The sequence below is a fragment of the Erythrolamprus reginae genome, chromosome 1, assembly GCF_031021105.1.
Source record: "Erythrolamprus reginae isolate rEryReg1 chromosome 1, rEryReg1.hap1, whole genome shotgun sequence".
Taxonomy (NCBI): Eukaryota; Metazoa; Chordata; class Lepidosauria; order Squamata; family Dipsadidae; genus Erythrolamprus; species Erythrolamprus reginae.
In genome coordinates this window covers 161,374,122-161,397,227 of record NC_091950.1, presented here as the reverse complement: position 1 = coordinate 161,397,227, position 23,106 = coordinate 161,374,122, and the positions used below count along the sequence as shown (strand labels likewise).

Below are 23,106 nucleotides of genomic sequence, written 5' to 3'. Positions count from 1 at the left end.
GCCTTGCTCTCACTCTCGGACCAGAAAGAAACGAAAGCGAAACCCTTCGTCGAAGCTGGGTGGGGGGAGAGAGGGGAGCTATGGCGGCGGTGAGCAACATTCGTCCGCTGTATATCGAGGTTTATCCTCTGGACACCAGCGCAGAGAAACTGGAGACAAAGTTGGAGATTTATTTCCAGTCGGCGAAGAAGTCGGGCGGCGGCGAATGCAACGTGAGAGTGTACAACCGCGAATGGGGCGTCTATTCGGTGCAGTTCTGCTCGGAAGAAGGTAATCCTGCGCAGCGAGAAGGGAGCGATAGGGAGGGGAATCCATGGGCTTCGGCGGGGATTTTTTCCCCACCTCTTGTAGCTAATGGCGATAAATATCATGATAGTTTGTGAAGGATAAGCTCCGTTAAGACTTAATAATACTTATTATTCTTTCCTCCTTACTAAGAGGTCTGTAGGGGGCGTGCATAAGCGCACCACTGTGCCTACCGTCCCTGTCCTACTGTCTTTTATCATTACTTTTCTAAATACAAATTATACAAATTACCACCCTATAATTGTTTGACATACATAAATAAAAAAATAAAAATTATAATGTAGTGGTGGTAGTAGTAGTTGTAATAATAATAATAATATAAATAAATAAATAAATAAATAAATATAATGGTAGTGGTAGTAGTACTGTAGTTGTAATAATAATAATTCATTCTTATTATTATTTAATAATACGAAATCCAGCATATAAATCTCATTTGCTGTGTATTACTGGTTTTTTTTTTTGTGAAAATATATAAATAAATAATTATAATATAGTGGTGGTAGTAGTTTTAATAATAATAATTTATTATTATTATTTAATAATAGGAAATCCAGCATATAAATCTCATTTGCTGTGCATTACTGGGGGTTTTTTTGGGTGAAAATATATAAATAAATAATTATAATGTAGTGGTAGTAGTAGTTGTAATAATAATAATTTGTTGTTATTATTATTATTTAATAATACGAAATCCAGCATATAAATCTCATTTGCTGTGTATTACTGGGGTTTTTTTGGTGACAATATATAAATAAATAAATATAATGTAATAGTGGTAGTAGTAGTTTTAATAATAATAATAATAATAATAATTGTTATTATTTAATAATACAAAATCCAGCATATAAATCTCATTTGCTGTGTATTACTGGGGTTTTTTGGTGAAAATATATAAATAAATAATCATAATGTAGCAGTAGTGGTAGTAGTAGTTTTAATAATAATTATTATTATTATTTAATAATGCAAAATCCAGCATATAAATATTACTGGTTTTTCGTGAATATTATTGTTATTGTTGTTATTGTTAGATCCGCATACAGATAAAACCCAGACCTGGGAGCAGTTGACAGTTCTTTATTGCAGGTTAAAAACAGGTAACAGGTATACAAAGAAGAACGAACTCCGGGCTGGTCAGACTGGCTGCTTATATCTGTGTAACCCAGCCCCACCTAACTTAGCTAGCCAATCAGCTTGCAGAATTGTTCCACACCCCAATTATGGGTAATTGCAAACCCTGATTGTCCTCAGGACCCCCCTTTCAAAAGAGTATTTTTTATTTCTTCTCAATGTGACCTGTGGGAAATTAAGCCTGGAAGAGAGGGAGGAAACACACACACACACCCCATTGGAACCTGATCTCTGGGTAGAAATTATGCCTGTCATCTTTGTTTTTTTTTTAAATGTAGTAGAGAGGCTTCACAGCCTCCCAGTTCTGGATTTTATAAAGGAGCATTTTAGGGCAATGCCATTTTCTCCTTTCCCTTGAGGTGTTTGGGGGGGGGGGGGGGTGACCACACATCATTTGATTCCAATCCCAATATTTGCCCCTATTGATTGTTGTGATACACTTAAGTTTGTGATTAAGATAATCCAGGTTACAAGCAAGTCAGGACATGCTGAGATATCATAAGTCTAGTTAAATCATGATGTACAGGCACATTCAGAGCCAAAATAGCACAATTCCCTTTAAATTGTGTGATTGTTTTCAGTATAAAACACTTCTGATCAAACTCAGTCTTCTTCTGAGACACCACCCTACAGCTGCAGGAAGCATACTTGGTTTATATTGGGGGGTTAGGCCTAGAGCTTGCAGCTCCCTGAATTCCCATGAAAATTTTTTTTGTCAAGGGAGTGGTAATGAGCTTTTTGCATTACTGTGGAATGGATGATCTTTATAATCAGCTGCCTTGTGGTATGATAAGGCTGGCATTTTAGAAGGGGCCTTTGCACAGTGTTTATTGTGTGAGAGAAACATCCCTTGGAGCTTTAACACCGACACATCCTCTGGACTCAGCAGCAAAGTTGCTTCAAAGGCTTTCTTCAGGAATTTGCGTAGGTGTATTTATGCATTATTAATAATAATAATAATAATTTATAATAATTTATTAGATTTGTATGCCACCCCTCTCCGAAGACTGGGGCGGCTCACAACAATAATAAAAACAATGTTACAGTGGAACAAATCTAATATTAAAAGAGAAAAAGACATATAAAACCCTATCATACATACATACCAAAGATAAAGTATAAAAGCCTGGGGAAGGTGTCTCAGTTCCCCCGTGCCTGGCGATATCCCCGGCTGAAACGTGTGTTCCTGAATACCTAGATAGGAGCAGGCAGCGGGGATGACCTTCAAACAACTGCATTAATTTTGAAAGTACACAGCTGCTAGGAGTAAGGAAGGAGCCAGTGTGTTTTGCCAATGTGTTTCATGTGTTTTCCAGAAGCTACAGACTAGGGAGCTTCTTTCTAAGAAGAAATCACCGAAAAAGAAGTCACTGAACTAGCCATGTTTCTCGACTGTGGCAACTTCCCAAGATTTGGATGTCAACTCCCAAACTTCTCAAAAATGGCCCTGCTGCCTGAGGAACTTTGGGAGGCCACCTTGGAAGCTGCTAACTTTGGGAATCATTGAGCTAAGAGAAAAATTGTGGGAGGTCCCAAACAAATTAAAAAAATATTGATAGAGATTGTAGATGCTGATCACCAGTCAAGGTTAAACTATCTTATGTCTTCCCCCCCCCCCCAAAAAAAAAATGGAAATGGAAACAAATTGTATTAGGAATTTTTAAGATCTTTAGATTAGATTGAGACTTGCAATATGGCAGTAATCACAAAACCTTTTATGTGATGTTGCCTTACGATTGCTGCAAATTTCAACATGCATTTATTATCCAGGGGAAAGTTGCTTGCATTTTCATGCTAGACATGGAGAATGAGAAAACTATGGATTGCAACTAACTTCCCAAATAAATCCATCACCCAAGTGCATTTATGGTGGTGAAGCTGGAATAATCAGCCAAGCTCCTCTCCAAATCCTTGGACTTCTCAAATTCCCAGCCAGCGTGGTTGCTCCTGAGAATTTTGGGTCTTGAAGTGGAGAATCATCAGGTTTATTTATTATTTATTTATTTATTATTTGGATTTGTATGCCGCCCCTCTCCGAAAACTCGGGGCGGCTCACAACAAGTGAAAAGACAATCCAATACATAATCCAATTAATTAAAATATTATAAATTTAAGAAAAACCCCTATACTAACATACACACACACAAGCATACCATATATAAATTCAACGTGCCCAGGGGAAGATGTTTAGTTTCCCCATGCCTGACGGCAAAGGTGGGTTTTGAGTTTACGGAAGGCAGGAAGAGTAGGGGCAGTTCTGATCTCCGGGGGGAGTTGGTTCCAGAGAGTCGGTGCCGCCACAGAGAAGGCTCTCCCCCTGGGGCCCACCAACCGACATTGTTTAGTTGACGGGACCCGGAGGAGGCCCACTCTGTGGGACCTAATCGGTCGCTGGGATTCGTGCGACAGAAGGCGGTCTCGGAGATATTCTGGTCCAGTGCCATGAAGGGCTTTAAAGGTCATAACCAACACTTTGAATTGTGACCGGAAACTGATCGGCAGCCAATGCAGACTGCGGAGTGATGGTGAAACATGGGCATACCTGGGTAGGCCCATGACTGCTCTTGCAGCTGCATTCTGCACGATCTGAAGTTTCCGAACACTTTTCAAAGGTAGCCCCATGTAGAGAGCATTACAGGAGTCGAACCGCGAGGTGATGAGGGCATGAGTGACTGTGAGCAATGAGTCCCGGTCCAGATAGGGCCGCAACTGGTGCACCAGGCGGACCTGGGCAAACGCCCCCCTCGCCACAGCTGAAAGATGGTTCTCTAATGTGAGCTGTGGATCGAGGAGGACGCCCAAGTTGCGGACCCTCTCTGAGGGGGTCAGTAATTCCCCCCCCAGGGTAATGGACGGACAGATGGGATTGTCCTTGGGAGGCAAAACCCACAGCCACTCCGTCTTATCCGGGTTGAGCTTGAGTCTGTTGACACCCATCCAGGCCCCAACAGCCTCCAGGCACCGGCACATCACTTCCACCGCTTCGTTGACTGGGCATGGGGTGGAGATGTAAAGCTGGGTATCATCGGCATATTGATGATACCTCACCCCATGTCCTTGGATGATCTCACCCAGCGGTTTCATGTAGATGTTAAATAGCAAGGGGGAGAGGACCGACCCCTGAGGTACTCCACAAGGGAGAGACCTCGGAGTCGACCTCTGACCCCCCACTAACACCGACTGCGACCGGCCAGAGAGGTAGGAGGAGAACCACTGAAGCACAGTGCCTCCCACCCCCTCCAACCGGTGCAGAAGGATACCATGGTCGATGGTATCGAAAGCCGCTGAGAGATCGAGGAGCACCAGGACAGAGGATAAACCCCTGTCCCGGGCCCGCCAGAGATCATCCATCAACGCGACCAAAGCGGTTTCCGTGCTGTAACCGGGCCTGAAGCCCGACTGCTGGGGACCTAGATAATCGGCTTCTTCCAAGGACCGCTGGAGCTGGAGTGCCACCACCTTCTCGACAACCTTCCCCATGAAGGGAAGGTTGGAGACTGGACGATAGTTGTTGAGTACGGCTGGGTCCAGGGAAGGCTTCTTGAGGAGGGGGCGCACAAGCGCTTCTTTATAGAGTGATGGAAAAACTCCCCTCCCCAAGGAAGCGTTGGTAATCTCCTGGGCCCAGCTCCGTGTCACCTCCCTGCTGGCCGAGACCAACCAGGAGGGACACGGATCCAGTAAACAGGTGGCGGAACTCACAGCTCCAATGGCCTTGTCCACTTCATCAGGTGTCACCAGATCAAACTCTTCCCAGACAGGTGGACAAGTACGTGCCCCAGTCACCTCGACTGACTCATTGTCAGTCGACTCTGTTTTACAATTGGAGTCGAGGTCAGCCCGGATCTGAGCGACTTTATCAGCGAAAAACGTGTTAAACTCCTCGGCACTACTCTGCAAGTGCTCCCCAACTCCCCCCTGGTTAAGAAGGGAGCGGGTCACCCTAAACAGAGCGGCCGGGCGGGATTCCGCTGATGCAATCAAGGCGGCATGGTATGCGCATCTTGCCGCCTTGAGCGCCACTTTGTAAGTCTTAATAAAAGCTCTTACAAGTGTTCGATCAGATTCAGACCTGCTCTTCCTCCATCGCTTCTCTAGACGTCTCTTTTGGCGTTTCAACTCCCGGAGCTCCTCGTTGAACCATGGGGCTCTACGGGGTCTAGCGCCACGGAGAGGTCGCAAAGGCGCAATCCGGTCGAGAGCCTCCGCAGCAGCCGTATTCCAGGCCTCCGCAAGAGACTCCGCTGAACTGTGGATGAGTGCATCTGGAATAACCCCAAGCGCCGTCTGAAAGCCCTCTGGGTCCATCAGGCGTCTGGGGCGGAACATCTTCATTGGTTCCGCCTCCCTGCGGGGAAGGATTGGGGCCAGGAAGTCAAGCCGTAGTAGAAAATGGTCTGACCATGACAAAGGCACTGCTTCTAAGCCCCTTAGTCTCAGACCATTGCTCAATTGCTCGGAAAGGAATACCATGTCAGGTGCGTGCCCCCCCTCATGAGTCGGACCCCGTACTACTTGAGTCAGGTCCATGGCTGTCATGGTGGCCATGAACTCCTGTGCCAACCCAGAGGTTTCGCCGAGTGACGGCAGGTTGAAGTCCCCCAAGACAATAAGTCTGGGGAACTCCACCGCCAACCCGGCTACCTCCTCGAGTAGCACAGGCAGGGCTTTTGACACGCAGCTGGGAGGCAGGTACGTGAGAAATAAGCCCACCTGAACCCCTAAGTCCAACTTCATCAAGAGTGACTCGCAACCCGCAATTTCCGGAGCAATGAGTCCACGTAGGCAAAGGCTCTCCCTGGCTATAATAGCCACTCCTCCCCCCCTTCCCTGGGGTCGAGGTTGGTGCCATATCTGAAACCCAGCTGGGCAAATTTCAGAGAGAGGAACACCTCCCTCTGGGCCCAGCCAGGTTTCAGTAATACATGCCAGGTCGGCCTCCTCATCCAGGATCAGATCCCGGATGAGGAGAGCTTTATTGACCACCGACCTGGCATTAAGCAGCAGCAACCTGAGTCCAGGGCCAGAGTTACACTCATCACCAGTACCCAAGATTGGGCTCACAGAGCCGGAACAAGGGACCGTTATTAAGCAACGGTCTCTCGTTCCCCTGGAACGGCTAGCTCTGTGACCCCCGCCATATCTGCCTCTCCCCAGCAACACAGGGATATTCCGGCCCTCTGCCACCCCAGAGATCAATGCCCCTTCCTCTCCTGTCTCCCGAGCGTCAGGTGGGCCAAATCTATCACTCATACTACTGTCGCTCATCCCATCCATACCATACTCCCACCCACCCCAACCATCACACTCATACCAATCATTCATTCCATGCACAACATTGAATCTGCTCCAATCATCCATTAATTAGAACCCCCCCAATGTTAAAAAAGGATTAAATTAATAATAGATAAAAATACTGATAAAATATGACATAGTATAAATACATATAAATAAAATAGAAAATTTCACAAGGTTAATAATTAATAGTATAAAATAGTATAAAATGGTAAAAATGGTATAAAATCAGTTCTTAATATTAATTATTAGCTAATCATCGGTTAATCAGTCGGCCCAGGTGTAGTGTCTTTGTAGGTCTTCAATATAACTTAGATCTTAAAAAGTCTTAAAAAGTTGCTGTTGCTTTTTCCAGCCGGTCCATTAGGGGGCATGGATCTTCTGTAAAGTGCATAGAAGCCAGAAAGCCAGGAAGGGGGGGGGAGGGGCAAACCAAGATAGTCATTTGCAAAGTTAATATAAGCAATGTTAGGGAAGGTTGCAATGGTCTATTTATCTTTTGCCTCCATGACCAATTCCTGCAGTGGTCAAAGAGACAGGGACTTATTCCATGGGGGCCCTGAAATCATCAGGGCAGAGAGACCAATCTTATCCGCTTTTATCACAAAATTTCAAAAATGGGCTTATAAGAAATTCCAGGACGCCTGGCCAAATTGTTACATACAGTATTCCGTTATCAAACTAAATTGAGTTTCACCTTATATAGGTTTCAAAACTGTCCTCGATATGAATCATGTAGGACGTGATGGTGAACCTGTGGCACACATGCCACAGGTGGTATGTGGAGTTATATCTCAGGGCACACGAGGTATTGTCCTATGTCAGCTCCAGTATACATACGCATACTGGCCAGCTGATTTTCAGCCTTCTTTTTGGTCATTTTCGCTCTCAGGAAACTTCAGGAAAGCCTCCTGAACCCTGGGGATGGCAAAAAATGTCCTAAAACCTAACAGAAATCCAGAGGCTTCAACGAGGCCTGTGCACATACACGGGAGAGACAGTGAGTGGGGTTGTGCGCATAAGTTGCAGGGCAGTGTAGGGATTGTGCACATGTATGGGTGGGGTGTTGCATTGTGGGTTTGGGCACGCCCACACATGCTATCTCTCACCCATCCTTTTGGCACCTGAGCCAAAAAAAGTTCGCCATCACTGATGTAGGATGTCGTATTTCTGGGGCCTAAGGAGTACTTTGCTTTAGATGTGCAAGTTAGATTTCTATAAACTATTTCTATAACATTTCTATAAATTCTGTGTCTCTGTGATTGAGTTGATACCATATGCTAATTACTAACTGAATAATTTCTTATTGTTTGTTTATATTTCTAAATTGTTCATCTCCTTCAAAGAGGGCCTTTGCGCGATGTGTTCATCCTATTATGGTGTTAACTAAAAATATAAGCAAGACAAACATGTATTTTAATAATTCTGGTTTTTTTTCTTAACATGATATAGTGAAGAAGCGTGTGAAGGCTCATCCTGGACATACTATAGAAGTTGGGGGGAAAAATTTGTACATAAAGTTTATTACAAATTTGCCTGAAGTTGATGCTGCAGAAACAGTATTTACGAACAATGCAGCCTCACTTTCTTCAAACATTTTGCCCCTTCACAATGATTCTAAAAACAAGCATGAGAACATCTATGCAACTGGTCATGAAAGTGGTAGAAAAAAGGTAAGTTTCTATTTAACTTAGATTGCTTATATTAGCTCCCAACTGTCTCCACATTACAAGCGACCATAGCAAATCCTGAATCTTCAATTTTGTGAGAAATTGTATGTTCTATAAATTAATTTTACATACTAATGATGCTTCCATCCTACCAATTAGCAAAATCAAGCCCCAGAGTTGTTATTTGTTTGATATTGTTATTTGTTACAAGTGTATGTGTACATGTGCGTTAATGTGCACATCTATGTGTTCATAAATATTGATAGGAGAAAATACAGATGAACAAAATGTAAGAAATTCAAAATACCAAAAAGTTTTTAAAACTTTTTAAAAATCATCTTTATTACAACTACAGTGTTCCCTCGATTTTCGCAGGTTCGAACTTCGCGGATAGCCTATACCACGGTTTTTCAAAAAATATTAATTTAAAAATACTTTGCGGTTTTTTTCCTATACCACGTTTTTTCCATCCGATGATGTCATATGTCATCGCCAAACTAATAATTTTTGCAAATAAATAACAAAAAAAATAATTATTGTTAATAAATAATTATGTTTATAAATATCAGGATCACTATTCAATGGTGAGTACCAGTAATAATGATGAGTAAATGATTGTTAAAGGAATGGGAAATGGTAATTTAGGGGTTTAAAGTGTTAAGGGTTGGCTTGTGATATTGTCCATAGCCAAAAATGGTGTATTTACTTCCGCATCTCTACTTTGCGGAAATTCGACTTTCGCGGGCGGTCTCGGAACGCATCCCCCGCGGAAATCGAGGGAACACTGTACTAAGTTTCTGATTTCCTCCTTTTTATGTAACTGCTAATCTGCAATATTTATAAACAGTTAGGCCTCCTTAAAGGCCAAAGTGTAGGAGAGTATATTTGCCATGATGGAAAACCTTGTTAGAAGGAATAGATTGATACACAAAATGATTAAACTAGGAAAGCGCTATCTTAGTGAAATTCTCCATTGTAGAAAATGAACTCTTATGTTAAATCTTGTGTATCATTTTTATTGTACTGGCTCACGTTTCTTGTGTACTCCTCCTGTTTGTTTACTTTTAGATATTTCTTGAGGTTTCTGCCACCTTGAATACTGACTTGTTCACTAAAGAGCAGAGAAATCAGGTGATCCTTGCATGTCCCAACTTAAAAATATACAGAGCATCAAGTCATCTTGGTATTGAAAAGGTAACGGGACACTATGAGGATATTGAAAAGTTACACTGCCATTTTGAGAAGCTCCTTAGAGACCACCGCGATAGTGAATTTTTGCAATCTAAAAAACAGGACAATTGTGTTGAAAGAAAGGAAGATCACAACAGAAAATACAGGGGTGATGTAGAAGAACTGGCCAAGATGGAAGTTCCTTCAGGGATCTTTGAATATTTTAGACAAGCCTACAAGGAAGAAATTAAAAAAAAGGAGGAGATGTTCAATGTAAAATTAGTAACGGGCAACACTGAGAATGGAATTACTTCTATCTGGTTTTCTTCAATGGGAGTGCCAAACTTGACTAAAAAAGCTCAGGAGGATTTTGTCCTGCTTTTCCAGAAAGTAGCAGGAGGTCTAAAACAGGAAACAGTTCCTTTCATTGACAGCTACACATGTGAGATGATAAAAAGCAAATGCAAACACATTATTACTAAAGAATGCAATGACACAACTGTTCTTCAAGGCCCCACAAAGGAAGTTTCTGATGCAAAGGCATTGTTAGACGGAATGACAGCAAAGAACTGGTATAAAAAAAAAATTGACATGCCTCCATCTGTTATTGAAGTTGATGCTGCTGTATTTGCATTACTCAAACCAGTGTTAAATCCGAAAATTGAATTAATAAACAACAAATATTGTACTAGAATGGAGGAGCAACATTATCCTGATGGTCGCTTAACACGCATCATTTTTATATCCCAGAGGTATGCACCTATAGATCAGTCTTCACAAGCTTCTGAGGTTTTTCAGTATGAGTACCTGATGTATTTAGACTATCCACTAACAAAAGGAATTCCTTTGAAATCCCTGGAAGTTTTGAAAAGTAAACCGGAGGATTTTTTTTGCATATATAGAATGTCAACATCCCAAAGTAAAACTGTCTCTAAAGGAAAACTGCCTGTACATTACGGGTCCTCCTGAAAACATATTGTTTGCTGAGATGCACATCATGGATATTCTGAATAGTCAGGAATTTGTACCTATAAATAGTGAAAAAACAGCCATTCCTGATTCCAGTGTTGGGGCTGCCACCAGCACATCTTTTGAGTCCCAAAGATATCACAAAATGCAGCGTGCCTCTTCTCAAGAGCCGCTAGGGGGGAAGGCAACAGAAGTCCAACCAGAGGACTGCTGTCCCATCTGCCTTAATACGATCCAGAAGAAAGAAGTGCTGCCCAAATGCAAGCACGCATTTTGTGCCGCCTGCATAGGAACAGCAATGAATTACAAACCGGTCTGCCCTCTGTGCAATGTTGTCTATGGGGATGTAAAAGGAAATCAGCCCCCGGGAAAAATGGACGTTTTGAAAACTAGAAGTTCCCTGCCTGGTTATAACAATTCTGGAACCATCAATATTACTTACTGTATATTTGACGGCATTCAGACGGTAAGTTGGAGCAACAGTATGACGTTTCCGTGCCATAATTAGTCGCCCTCTTGTGTTTCAGGGTTTTTTAAAAAAATATTTACATTCCAATGAAATGATGTTAATACCAATTCAGTTGGGAGTGTAAAAGCAAGAGATATAGAAATCTTTAGAAGTTGTCTAAACATCAATGCAGAGGCTAGAATGACATGCATACTGATCTGTCATTAGGTCCCCTCAAGAGTTGAAAATGAATATTTTGAACCATGATTATCCTAGGAAAGTGGTGACGCATGTGGTAGATGGAGGTAAATTTCTCTCCCTGGGTTCATTTCCCAATTCAGATTACCCACTACTTCCTTTCAACTCACTTCACCTAATAATCTGCCTTTTGTACCAAAGGTCTTTCTTTTTTTATGGGAAGGAGGTCTTCGGTTCTGGATAGGAGAAAAAGTCTGGTTGCAACCACCTCACCGTATTTGCCACATGCTTGAAATGGCAAGGGTATATATGGGTTCCAGATATTTTATTGAGTTCTGTGAGAGGCTGGTTTTCTATTTTTGACAGGCAGGTTTCTTGCTCATTATGAATTAAAATAAATGTTACAGAAACAAAATCAAGAGCCTGGTGAGCAATGTTCCCTCTAAATTTTTTTCGGTGTGGGCGGAAAAGTATAGTGTCTGAGCGGCAGTCCCTTTGGGACTGGGCGGCACAGAAATCAAAAAAATATAAATAAATATTTCTCATTTCTCTTTTTTCTCCCCTTTTTGCTTTCATTTCCTTCTCTCTCTTTCTCATTTTCTTTCTCACTCACTCTTTTTCTTTCTTTCTCTAGCTATCTTTCTCCCCCTCTTGCTCTCACTCTTTCTCTTTTTCTCTCTCCTCTCTCTCCTCTCCTTCTCTCTTTCTCTCTTGCTCTGTCTCTTGCTCTCTGTCTCTCTTGCTTTCTCTCTTGTTCTCTTTCTCCTCTCTCTCTTCGTCTCCTTTTTTCTCTCTTTCTCTCTTTCAAACTCTTTCTCTCTTGCTTGCTTTCTCTCTCAATTTCTCTCTCATTCTCTCTCATACACCACACCGGCAACATAGAGAGAAAGAGTGAAAGCGGAGAGAGCGGAGGGCGGCTTGCCGGTCCGCGGCCCCCTGGATGAGTGGCCCCACATGGCCCCAGCGCCGGACTCCGGCGTCGCCTCCGCCCCATCCAGCTCTGCAGCTAAGAGGGAGCAGCCAGGTCCACCCCTTCGCCTTGCCAGGCATCCACGGTGCCTGGCCCCGCGCTGCCTCCACATAGCGCGCCCAACGTCTATCTGCAGGAATGGGTGGTGGGGCGCCGCAAAGGGCTGCGCTTGAAGGCCGCCACGGCGCCACTGTTATTGTCGTCACGGCGCAAAGCCACGCAGTCCTGGATCGCTCGCTTCTCCAGCCAGCAAAGCCGGCTGCCTGGGAAAGTGGCGCGCTTTTCAAACATGCCGCTTTCCCGGGCAGCCGACTTTGCTGGCCAGAGAAGCGAGCGATCCAGGACTGCGTGGCTTTGCGCCACTTCAAAGGTTTCTGCATGTGGGGGGGTTTAATGGCTATGTGGGCGGGCACCCGCACAGCTTAGAGGTAACAGTGCTGGTTAGAATATTATGAGATAATTTGCTGCACTAGAGTCCTTAATGACATGTTGGGAACACAGGTTTATTTGTAGAAAACGTCTGCATGGTGGCGCAGTGGTTATTTTATTTTTATTTATTTAATTTATTAAATGTACATGTATGTGTCACCCAACTCCCAAAGGACTCCTGGCAGCTTAACAATAGAATAAAATACAGTATTAAAAACATCTTGAACGTTAAAACAATTAAAACTCATACACATCATTCCATGGCTGGATCTTGCCAATTGCAACCACAAGATCAACGGCCCCAGGCCTTCCAGAAAAGCCAGGTCTTAACTGCTTTTTGGAAGGCTAATAGGGTGGGGGCAGTCCTGACCTCCTGAGGTAACTGCTTCCAAAGATCTGGAGCAGCCATAGAGAAGGTCCTCTCAGCCGACACTGTTTAGCTGACGGGACCTGGAGGAGACTAACTCTGAGATCTCACTAGTCACTGGCAGTTGTGTGGCAATACATGGTCTTGAAGATAACCCGGACCTAAGCCATGTAGGACTTTAAAAGTAATGACCAATACCTTGAATACCCAAGACCAATGTTTCCTCTAATTTTTTTTCTGTGTGGGCGGAAAAGTATAGTGTCTGAGCGGCAGTCCCTTTGGGACTGGGTAGCATAGAAATATAAATAAATAAATAAAGGGAAATCCCGTCTTTTTATTAAAGGAAATTCAAAATAAAACAAAACCAAAATCTATTACTATTAAAACTAAACATTTCTCTTTTTTCCTCCTCTTTTTTCTATTATTTCTCTCTTCCTCTCTTCTCTTTCGTTCTCTCTTTCTCTCCCTCCCTCTTGCTTTCTCTCTCTCCCTTCCTCTCTTCTCTCTCTCTCACTCTTTCTCTTGTTTTCTTTCTCTCTTGCTAGCTCTCTTGTTCTCTCTCTTTCTGTCCCCCTCTTCCTATCTCTCTTTCTCACTTTCTTCCTCTCTCTTCCTTTATCTCGCTCTGTCTGTTGCTCTCTCTCTTTCTCTGTCAGCGAAGCGGCTGTGAGAACGCTTCAGAAAAGCCTGCCCAGCCTCTCCTGCAGCCTCTTCGCTGACAGCCCGGGACAAAAGTGCTCCCAGCAAAGGGGCTGTCGGGGGGGGGGGCGTTCCCGAAGCGCCCCGAGAAAGCGCTCTCTCAGCCCCCTTGCTGGGCGCGCGGATGAGGAGGAGGAGAAGCTACCACCACCGCTGCGGGAGGAGCCACACCCCAAGGTGGCAGGCAGAGGAGGAGAAAACCGGGGAGAGGGGTGGATGGGGCGGCCGGGGGCAATGGGAAGAGGCCAGGGGCATGAGGGGGTGGGAGGCAGCTTTGCCTCCAAGGAAGCCAAAGGAAGGTCAGCTCGGGGGCGGGCTCAGAGCAGCAGCAGCTGCCACCTACTCCGCCCTGCGCTTCGGCCGCACCGGGGCCAAGTAAGCCGAGGCTAGGCCTGTCGCCCCCGGCTCCAAGGGGCAGCCCCCAGCGCAGGGCCTGGGCGGCTGGTGAGCATCGGGAGGGCCTCGCCATCACCTGGCCGGGGAAAAGCTCTCCTCCCCGCAATCCAGGACGACGTGGCATTTGAAAAATGTGCCGTTAAGCCCTGCAGAGCTGCTGCTGAGGAGGAGGCAGAGGAGGAAGAGTGAAACACCGCTTTGCCGGTCCAGGCAAAGACCTGGTGGTGGCGGCGGGGGCGAGGGGGGCCCTCCACCATCCTCTTCTCTGAGCAGCCATAGAAAAGCATGCGCCAGGCATCATTTTTTTAGTGCGCTCCAGCCCACAGCACAGCTTAGAGGGAACTATGCCCAAGACCCATGGGAATCCAGTGCAATTCACGGAGGATTGGTGTAATATGGATGTACCTAGGTGCACCCACAATAGCTCGTGCAGCTACATTCTGGATAAGTTGTAGTCTCCGAGTACTCTTCAAGGGTAGTCCCATGTAGAGCACATTGCAATAATCTAATTGTGAGGTGACAAGGACATAATTGACTGCGAGGAGTGTCTCTTGATCCAAGTAGGGTTGCAGTTGGTACACTAGACAAACTTGTGCAAAGGTCTAGCAACAGCTGTCAAATATTGATCTAGTTTTAGCTTTGAGTCTAGGAGGATACCCAAATTTCAAAGCCATTCTGAGGGGGACAATTTCTCCCCTCTCCCAAGAGCCAAGGAGGGACAGTTGACATAGTCTTTAGGAGGCAATATTTACAGTCTTGTCTGGGTTAAGTCTAAGCCTGTGACTCCCATCTAGATCCTCACAGCCTCAAGGCACCAGGACATCACATCCACTCCTTCACTGAATTGATGTGGGGTGGAGATATATAACTGGGTATCATTCACATATTGCTGATGCCTCACCCCAAATCGTCAGACGATTTCACCCAGTGGTTTCATGTAGATATTAAATGGGGGGGGGGAACTGAACCCTGAGGTACCCCACAAATGGGTCTAGGGGTCGATCTCTGTCCTCCTACTAATACTGACTGAGATTGACCAAAGAGATAATCCTAACCGTAACCCTTTCTTGCACAGCCTTCAGAAATCACATGAGAACAAGTCAAGGCTTTGATAATTAACAATGAGTACCAAGGTACAGTGGTACAGTACTCCATTAATTGGTTCCAGGAAGCACTATCGGTATCAAAAATGATGAGTACCAAACAGATTTTTCCCATAAGGAATAATGTAGTGAGTCACAAGGCATCAGACATAGATAGGTTCTAGCCTGTGTATTGAGTACCAAACAAATGATGAGTACCAGGATGAAATTTCCACATAAAAATGCGTTGAATACCAAATTCTATGCGTTTCCAAGCAGTTGAGTTAGCAAGGTACCACTGTAGTTATTGTCAGGAGTTAAGTGTTCCCCCAAGATGTTGTGACATGTTACTTTTGACATGCATTTTTTAGATTCACTGTCACTGTCCTAGGTTTACAGAAAGATTTCAGCTCCAGGAAAATATGTGTCCAATTCAAGAAGAGGATGGCAGCATGCACCCAGATTATGGTGCCTCCTTACTATTTCTGTAACTCAAGCACAGGGTTTCCCAGAAATGCAGTTCTGCCCTGTCATTGACAGGGAGAGCTAATGCTTATTAAAGAATGCAGTAACAGTGCAACAGATATGGATGGCCCTGTTTCTTCTGCTGTATCTTTTCAACCTTAGATCAGAAAAAGTAAACAATAGTTAGCCTCTTGAAATGGAATCTGAAACAAGTTGAATACGTTAATATTTCTGACTCTTTCCAAACCAGGAAAGGCATCCTCACCCAGGGAAAAAGTTTCATGGAACGAGCCGCTATGCATACCTACCTGACAACAAAGAAGGAAGAGAAATTCTGAAATTACTGGAACGGGCGTTTGACCAAGGTTTGATTTTCACAGTGGGCCAGTCGCGAACAACAGGCGCCAATGATGTCGTTACTTGGAATGACATTCATCACAAAACTAGTACTCATGGAGGTGAAAAAAAGTAAGTTCAAAAAAACATTTTTTCAGATAAAGAAGTATAGATTTCCCGATATAATTTTGCATGCAATTTTTATTGTTCTGGAACTTGTCAAGTGTTGATAAAATCCATGTTGCTACCAAGTGGTAACCGAGTGAAGCAAACATACCTTGGTTTTCATTACAAAGAGATATTTTGCTGTCAGCGAAATAGTATAAAACAGTAGTTTCCTGTTGGGGGCCTTTTAGGTATATAGGATTATAATACCCATGTTCTAGGAACATGAGATGTATAATCCAGCGTATGCTAGGAATGGTTGATTTAATACAGGGAGTCTCCAAACTTGGCAACATTTAAGACTTGTGGACTTCAACTCCGAGAATTTCTCAGCCTGCCTTGAGCAGACTCTAAGACCGTGATGGTGAACTTCTAAAATTATACACATTCAACCTCATTTACTGCGATAGGAAAATATACCCAGAGCCCAGAAGGGAAAAAATCCTGTAGGAGCCTATCACTGTGTATGTGTGTATGCAGCCAGCAGGAGAGCCTCTGGCAGGGAGGCAACCTCCCCCAGGGAGGACCAGAGGAAAACGTGGTAAGCAGTAAGAAGCACGTTGGCTGGGAAGTGTGCGCCCATGAGGCGCAACCACGTGGCACGGAAGAAAGGGAACTGGCAGCGAGGTAAGTTAGAACCCACGCATGAAGTGTAGGCCTGGAAGAATGTGGGGGTGCTTTCCTTCCATGTGGTTTCTTAACCATCCTTAAAAATCCAAGCTCTCCATTGGCTCGTTCAGCCAATATTGGGTTAGAAGAAAAGTGTCAAATTCGATTTCATTGTGGGCCGCACCAGGGTTGTGTTGGACCTCATGGGGCTGGGGTGAGTGTGGCCAGGGTAGGCGTAGCTCAATGTTAATGGTGTTGGGCATGCCTGTGGTAGCCTGATTGCTCTATCAGCAAAAATGGGCTCCCGACCTCTGTTTTCATCTGCAGTGGCCTCCTGCAACCTTCTGCCAGTGAAAACCGAGCTCAGGATATCCGCATGCAGCCCTCCCAATCTCCATTTTCGCTTTCAGAGGCACTGCAGGCTAATTCTTCACTGTTTCCAGGGTAGCCATGCAGGTTAGATCTAAGCACTGAGCCTGTTCCAGCCCGTGGGCCTTGAGTTTTGACATTCCTGGGCTAGAGGAAGAAAATGTACTACAGTAGTCCCTCACCTATCGCTGGTGTTACGTTCCAGACCTGGCCGCGATAGGTGAAATCCGCGATGGGGAATTTATCGACTGATAGTACTTATTTAAGTATTTATATTGTAATTGTTTGGTAAGTTTTCCATTGTTTTAAGTGTTTATAAACCCTTCCCACACAGTATTTATTTTAGATACAGTATTTAAATACAGTATTTACAATTTTAGATATATATTTTTTGTTGAAAAACCTGCCAATTGAGTTCGGCGGGCTGTTTAAATCTGCCGATCGACTTCCTCAGAAACCCGCGATGAAGTGAAGCCGCAGTAGGTGAAGCGCGGTATAGCGAGGGACTACTGTACATTGAAAACTTTCCGGAGTGTAGGACCACTGATTTTTGAAAAAGAGGACACTGAATCCAAGCTTCTCTCTTTAAAACTATCTTCATTGGGATAGAATCTGTTTTAAAATATAAGTATATTTTTAAAAGCAATCTTAAAGCAATCATTGAAGTTCACCAAGTACACTATGTGTGTTTCTTAAGGAATTATAATGATAAGATATTTTCAGTAGAAACTGTAAACATCAGGGGCTCTTGTGTTGTGGGGCCCTTGGTGGTCTCTGAACTTGGTTGTTTTCTTGCAAACATCTGCAAGAAAAGAACCAAACTCAGCATCAAGAACCCCACAAATCAACCCTGGGCTACAATTTTCTCTTCTATTATATCTTTGTACCAACATTATTATGTAGATAAACTTATTCCTTACTCATTCATCAGTTAAATTAGATTATTTTTTTCTCAAATATAATTTAAAAGGTAAATTAGTTTATCTTTGCAAATCATTTTAAAAATAGCTCAATTCAGCATTGGATAGTATTATCAAACATTTGGATTTAGTGCTTCCTTGATTAAAACAAATCTCTTTCTTGTCTCCTTTTCAGTTTTGGTTACCCTGATCCTAATTATCTGAAACGTGTTAGAGAAGAGCTGAAGGCAAAAGGAATTGAATGATTATTTTTATTTCTGTGAGCAATCCAGAACATCTAGCTTGCCTACATATATATCACTTTAATTTAGTGGAGAAGGATTAATAAAAATAGCTTTGGCAGTATTATTTTCTAGAATTTCAGAACAATTGTTAAATTAATGGTGGTGTATTCAGAATTATACATGCGAGTTGAAAGAATTGTGAATACTTTTGATCAAAGCTGCAATCCAAAAATGTCTTCATTGCAATTACGTTATTGTCAAGCCTAGATATGATTGTATGCAGGGATAGTCTCTGTGATTACATTTGATGTTTTGAATTTCAGCTTGTAATTTCCTTTTATGAAATCTGAAATCCTTACCATGTTGCGAATCTTCACAATTAAGAGAGCTGCTATGTAGTCTTACATTTTAGCAGAATGGATTACAGTAACCTATAACTGTGATGGAGAACTTATGGCATGTGTTGGCCCATGTCAGCTCTAGTGCACATCTGCACCCTGGCCAGCTGATTTTTGGCCTTGGGGAAGGCTGTTTTCACCCTCCCCAGGTTTCAGGAGGCTTCCCCGAGTGTAAAATACAACCCAATGGGCAAACCAGAATCTGTTTTTCCAAACTTCTGGTTTGCCCATTGAGCATTTTCCACACTCCAGAGGCTTCAGGGGGAAGCCTGAGGGTGAAAAATGGCCCAATGGGGAGGGCACATACATGGGGATGCATACATGTGCAGTGATGTGCATGAAGGGGATGTGCACCCACATGTGCACAAGTCATGTGTGCACCATTTTTGGCACGCAAGAAGAAAAAGGTTCGCCATCACTGACCTATAATACGATAATATACTAAAACGGGATGGTGGCTGGAGAGCTTTGCATTATTAGTGCCCTGCCTCTCCCCCACTTAAAGAGTAGTCAGAGCAGCTGAAAATCTTGCTCAATGCCTTGCTTCCCTAACTAGTCAGTATAAAGTTGCCAACTGCAGCTGCAGTCAATTTTGGATAGCACTGTGTTGCAGGCACACAGGAAGAGGCATTTCCTAATTCAATCCATCATTTAAAGCACCATTTGGAAGAAAATGATTTTTTTTTCTTAGGCAATCATTGATTTCCAGTTTCAGGCAATGATGTCCTTGTTTTCAGCCAGCTTGGCTCTTCCGGGGCCTATTGAGAAATATAATCAAGGAACAATAAAAATTTTGATTCTGGTTCTGTGTGGAGTGATTTGACCTTATGTACAAATCGGGATCACAAGCCTTTCTCCATGAGCACAAAGATGACTTTTATTCTTACAAACATAGCTGAAACTAAGGGGCATCCAGAGTTCTCCAGCATCAGTGGGCTTGAACCTGAGTCTGCCAACTTTGTTTAATGTAGCACTTTAAGCATCATACCTCTCTCCTCCTTCAACTTTCAGACCTTTGACTTTCTCTTGCAATGATTTAGAGAAAACATGCCAGTACAGGTAGCCCTCAACATACAACCACTCATTTAACAATCAAATGGCATTGAAAAATAAGATGACTAGTTCTAACACAACCATCATTAGCCTCCCCCATGCCCAAATGATCAAAATCCAGGTGCTTGGCAAACTTCATATATTTACAGAAACTGCAGTGTAACAGGGTCATGTGAGTGCTATTGCAATCTTCCCAGCCAGAGTCTTAACAAAGTCCATTGGAGAAGCCAGATTCATTTAACAATCATGAGCCACTTAATTACAGCATTCACTTAATGACTGGCAAAATAGGTGGCAAAAATCAAGCATGATTTCTTACCTAACACCTTGCTCAATAGAAATTCTGGCCCAAGTTGTCATAACAAGGACTATCTGAATTTGACAAAGCAATGAGGGTAATTTCCATGGCAAATTGATGTTTTTTCCTACTCTACATGATTCAGGAAAATCATTTCTGCTGTGCCGATTATATTATTAGATTAGGCATAGTTTACATTGCATGCAAAAGAACCATTAGCACAAGTGCAAGGTGAAACAGATTCAGGTTTTCTGTAAACTTTCCCAAACTCACTGATCCAATGAGTTCCAGTTTGCATCAGCATGGCCAATTAAGGAACTGAAAAATATGAATCCAAACTAAACTCTGGTTTAACCTCTAAATCTCCCCTGAAGCTGTCACTTATGTAGCCCAAGAATAACCATGAAGATCAAACACACCTTTTTCAAGAAAAGGTTTATTAGACTATATATGACAAGAGGTAATTCTTAGAAAGATTATAAATGCAGGCACTTCAGTACGAAGGACAAGATAATCCCAGTTAATAAAGACATGGCATCATCTGGCAGAATGAGATAGCAGACATCACTTATATTTCTAAATGGTGAGAAAAATCAATCAGAGGTTGATCCTCTGTGAAGTTGGGAGACTGACCTTTCTGGCTTTTTTTGGCTAATACTTTCTGATTTGTAAAGTTCATCAGGTAGATGTGGCTTTTTCTGGCAATGTAGAATTCTTTATTGGCCAAGTGTGATTGGACACACAAGGAATTTGTCTTTGGTGCATATACTCTCAGTGTACATAAAAGAAAAGATACATTTATCAAGAATCATGTGGTACAACACTTAATGATTGTCATGGGGTCAAATAAGCAATGAAGAAACAATATTAATAAAAATTTTAGGATACAAGCAACAAGTTACAGTCAAAAAGTCCTAAGTGGGAGGAAAAGGATGATAGGAATGATGAGAAAAAACTAGTAGAAATAGAAGTGCAGACTTAGTAAAAAGTTTGAGTGTTGAGGGAATTGTTTAGTAAAATGTTGGCATTTGGGGTTAAAACTGTTCTTGTGTCTAGCTGTCTTGGCGTGCAGTGCTCTAGCGACGTTTTGCGGGTAGGCGTTGAAACACTTTGTGTCCAGCATGTGAGAGGTCAGTAAATATTTTCATGTCTGAAAACAACTGAAGTTCTATGGCTACTTTGTGAACTCCAAGTCCTTTCAAAAGGCCACCAGCTTTCTACAATTGAGGTGACCAATTTATGGCTGTAGGGTGACTCCACTGTTTTTTAGTGTCATACAATGTTATAAAGCACAACTTTGATTTTAACACCATTTGATAGTAACATTACAAGCTGTTCTCTTCTGCATACCGTAAGCCAGTGGTCCCCAACGTTTTTTCCACCAGGGACCAGTTTCAGCAAGACAATTTTTCTATGGCCCGGTGGGGGCGGAAAGGGGTGTGGTTGGGGGTGGGATTAAGCATGGGGGTGCTGGTCCTCCCCGCCCCTTTCCCGCCATCGCCCTGTGGCCGGCAGAACCTGCCTCCCAAGCCCTCTTGCCCAGCGGGAGCTAAGCACTGGAGAGGGGGTCAGGCTGGCCCTCCTGCCTCCCCCCAGCCAAAAACACAAAAGCGCCCCGCGGCAGAAGCCAAAAGAGGCTTGAGCCTCTCGGTCCTTCCCGCCCCTCTGTCCCGTCCATCGTCCTGTGGCCGGCAGAACCTGCCTCCCGAGGCCTCTTGCCCGGCGGGAGGCGAAGCGCTGGAGGGAGGGGGTGGCGGCATGAGGGCCGGCAGCTGCTGACTCCACGGACCGGTGCAACATGCCCCGCGGCCCGGTACTGGTCCGCGGCCCGGTGGTTGGGGACCCCTGCCGTAAGCAATTTAGATTTAAGGACAAGATGGAAACTAGTGCATTTTCTCAGCTTTGCAGTTGAGTGTTGATTTCTTACTACCTTGTCAAATAATAGGCATATTTGATTGATGGGTGTTGCTAACCATTTTTCCAGAAATAATTTATCTTGTTCATAACTTGCTTCTAACCAGAGGGAAATGCAGTTTTTGAGCACGCAGAAAGAGGCGCAGAATGCTCCTAGCAAATACAAATAAACCAGTGGAGGACAGGGAAAGTGACATGAAGTGAAGTGTAGAATTCAGAAGAATGGGTACCACCAGGAAAAAAAAATGAGAGAAAACAATGATTTGGCAGTTTCAAAAACTGGAACTGAAAGGGACAGTTTGAAAATCTGATCAGTGTGAGTTAAGTAGACTTCATGCTATTCCTTAAGTCGAAAATTATCTATATATCTTCATTGTATTTACAAAATTGGAATTCTTAGTTTCTACCATTTCCTTCAAGTAGAATCTCATTCCAGAAAGTCTTCAGATTCCACGTCGCTCTTAAACATCGTTTTCTGATCTCTACTGGATTTTATACTTATTTTATTCTTTGCCGCTCTAGAGAAGACCTAAATACTGAATTGTGATTCAAGCAACAAGTATTTTAAAAAAGGTTTATACAAATTACTTGCTTTTAATATGAGAGGAAAGGAAAACAAATCATCTTTTGCTGTTATTTTCTAAAAGTAATTAGATATTCTGGGTAAGCCTGAGCATCATGAAAAATAACAAACATCGATGGTTGATTCATGTTGTCAGTTACACTGTCATATAAATCAAATCCACCATTATTTTTGGATTGTGGTGTAATCTGTCCTGATCTGCCAATACAATAATCTCCGGTCAGAACACGGGCAACATACATATATTTTCTACCACTTTGGTCTGGAGTGGCATACGTGTCAAGCGCAGAATAGCTTGAGTTGACAGCAAAGTAGGTCCCGTTGCCAATCACTGCAGCTGAAAACCAAGAAAAAAAGGGTTTAAACATTAAAATATATTCAAGAAAAAAAGCCCCAGTGGAAACCACCAATATTGGTACTTCACCTTTAAGTGATGAATTATAAGGTTATCAAACCAGTTCTATTTCTTAAAAAACCACTGCTTGTGTTGCTTATTCTGTCACACCACATTGGTGGAAAGGAATCTGAAACCTCATTTTAGGAAGAGTGAACAAAACATTGTCAGCAGCAAGTTATAAAATTGAGTTGACACCACTATCACTTTCGTTAAAAATAAAAACATCACAGCCTAGTTTTTTC

General features: G+C 43.2%; 2 protein-coding genes across 2 annotated transcripts in view; one reads left to right on the top strand and one right to left on the bottom strand.

Moving 5' to 3' along the window:
* The first annotated feature begins 10 nt into the window (after positions 1 to 10).
* Positions 11 to 19,421, top strand: DTX3L (deltex E3 ubiquitin ligase 3L). The gene is given in 6 exon segments (XM_070730681.1): positions 11 to 270; positions 8,188 to 8,408; positions 9,474 to 10,460; positions 10,462 to 11,010; positions 15,849 to 16,066; positions 18,173 to 19,421. Coding segments are annotated over 6 exon segments (2,235 nt in total). The 5' UTR covers positions 11 to 80; the 3' UTR covers positions 18,243 to 19,421.
* Positions 19,422 to 20,390: 969 nt separating this feature from the next.
* Positions 20,391 to 23,106, bottom strand: part of LOC139155472 (protein mono-ADP-ribosyltransferase PARP14-like) — a 48,222-nt gene continuing 45,506 nt past the window's right edge. The window contains exon 17 of the mRNA XM_070730612.1: positions 20,391 to 22,804. Within this exon, the coding sequence (XP_070586713.1) occupies positions 22,518 to 22,804 (287 nt within the window). The 3' untranslated portion in view covers positions 20,391 to 22,517. The remainder of the gene's footprint in view (positions 22,805 to 23,106) is intronic.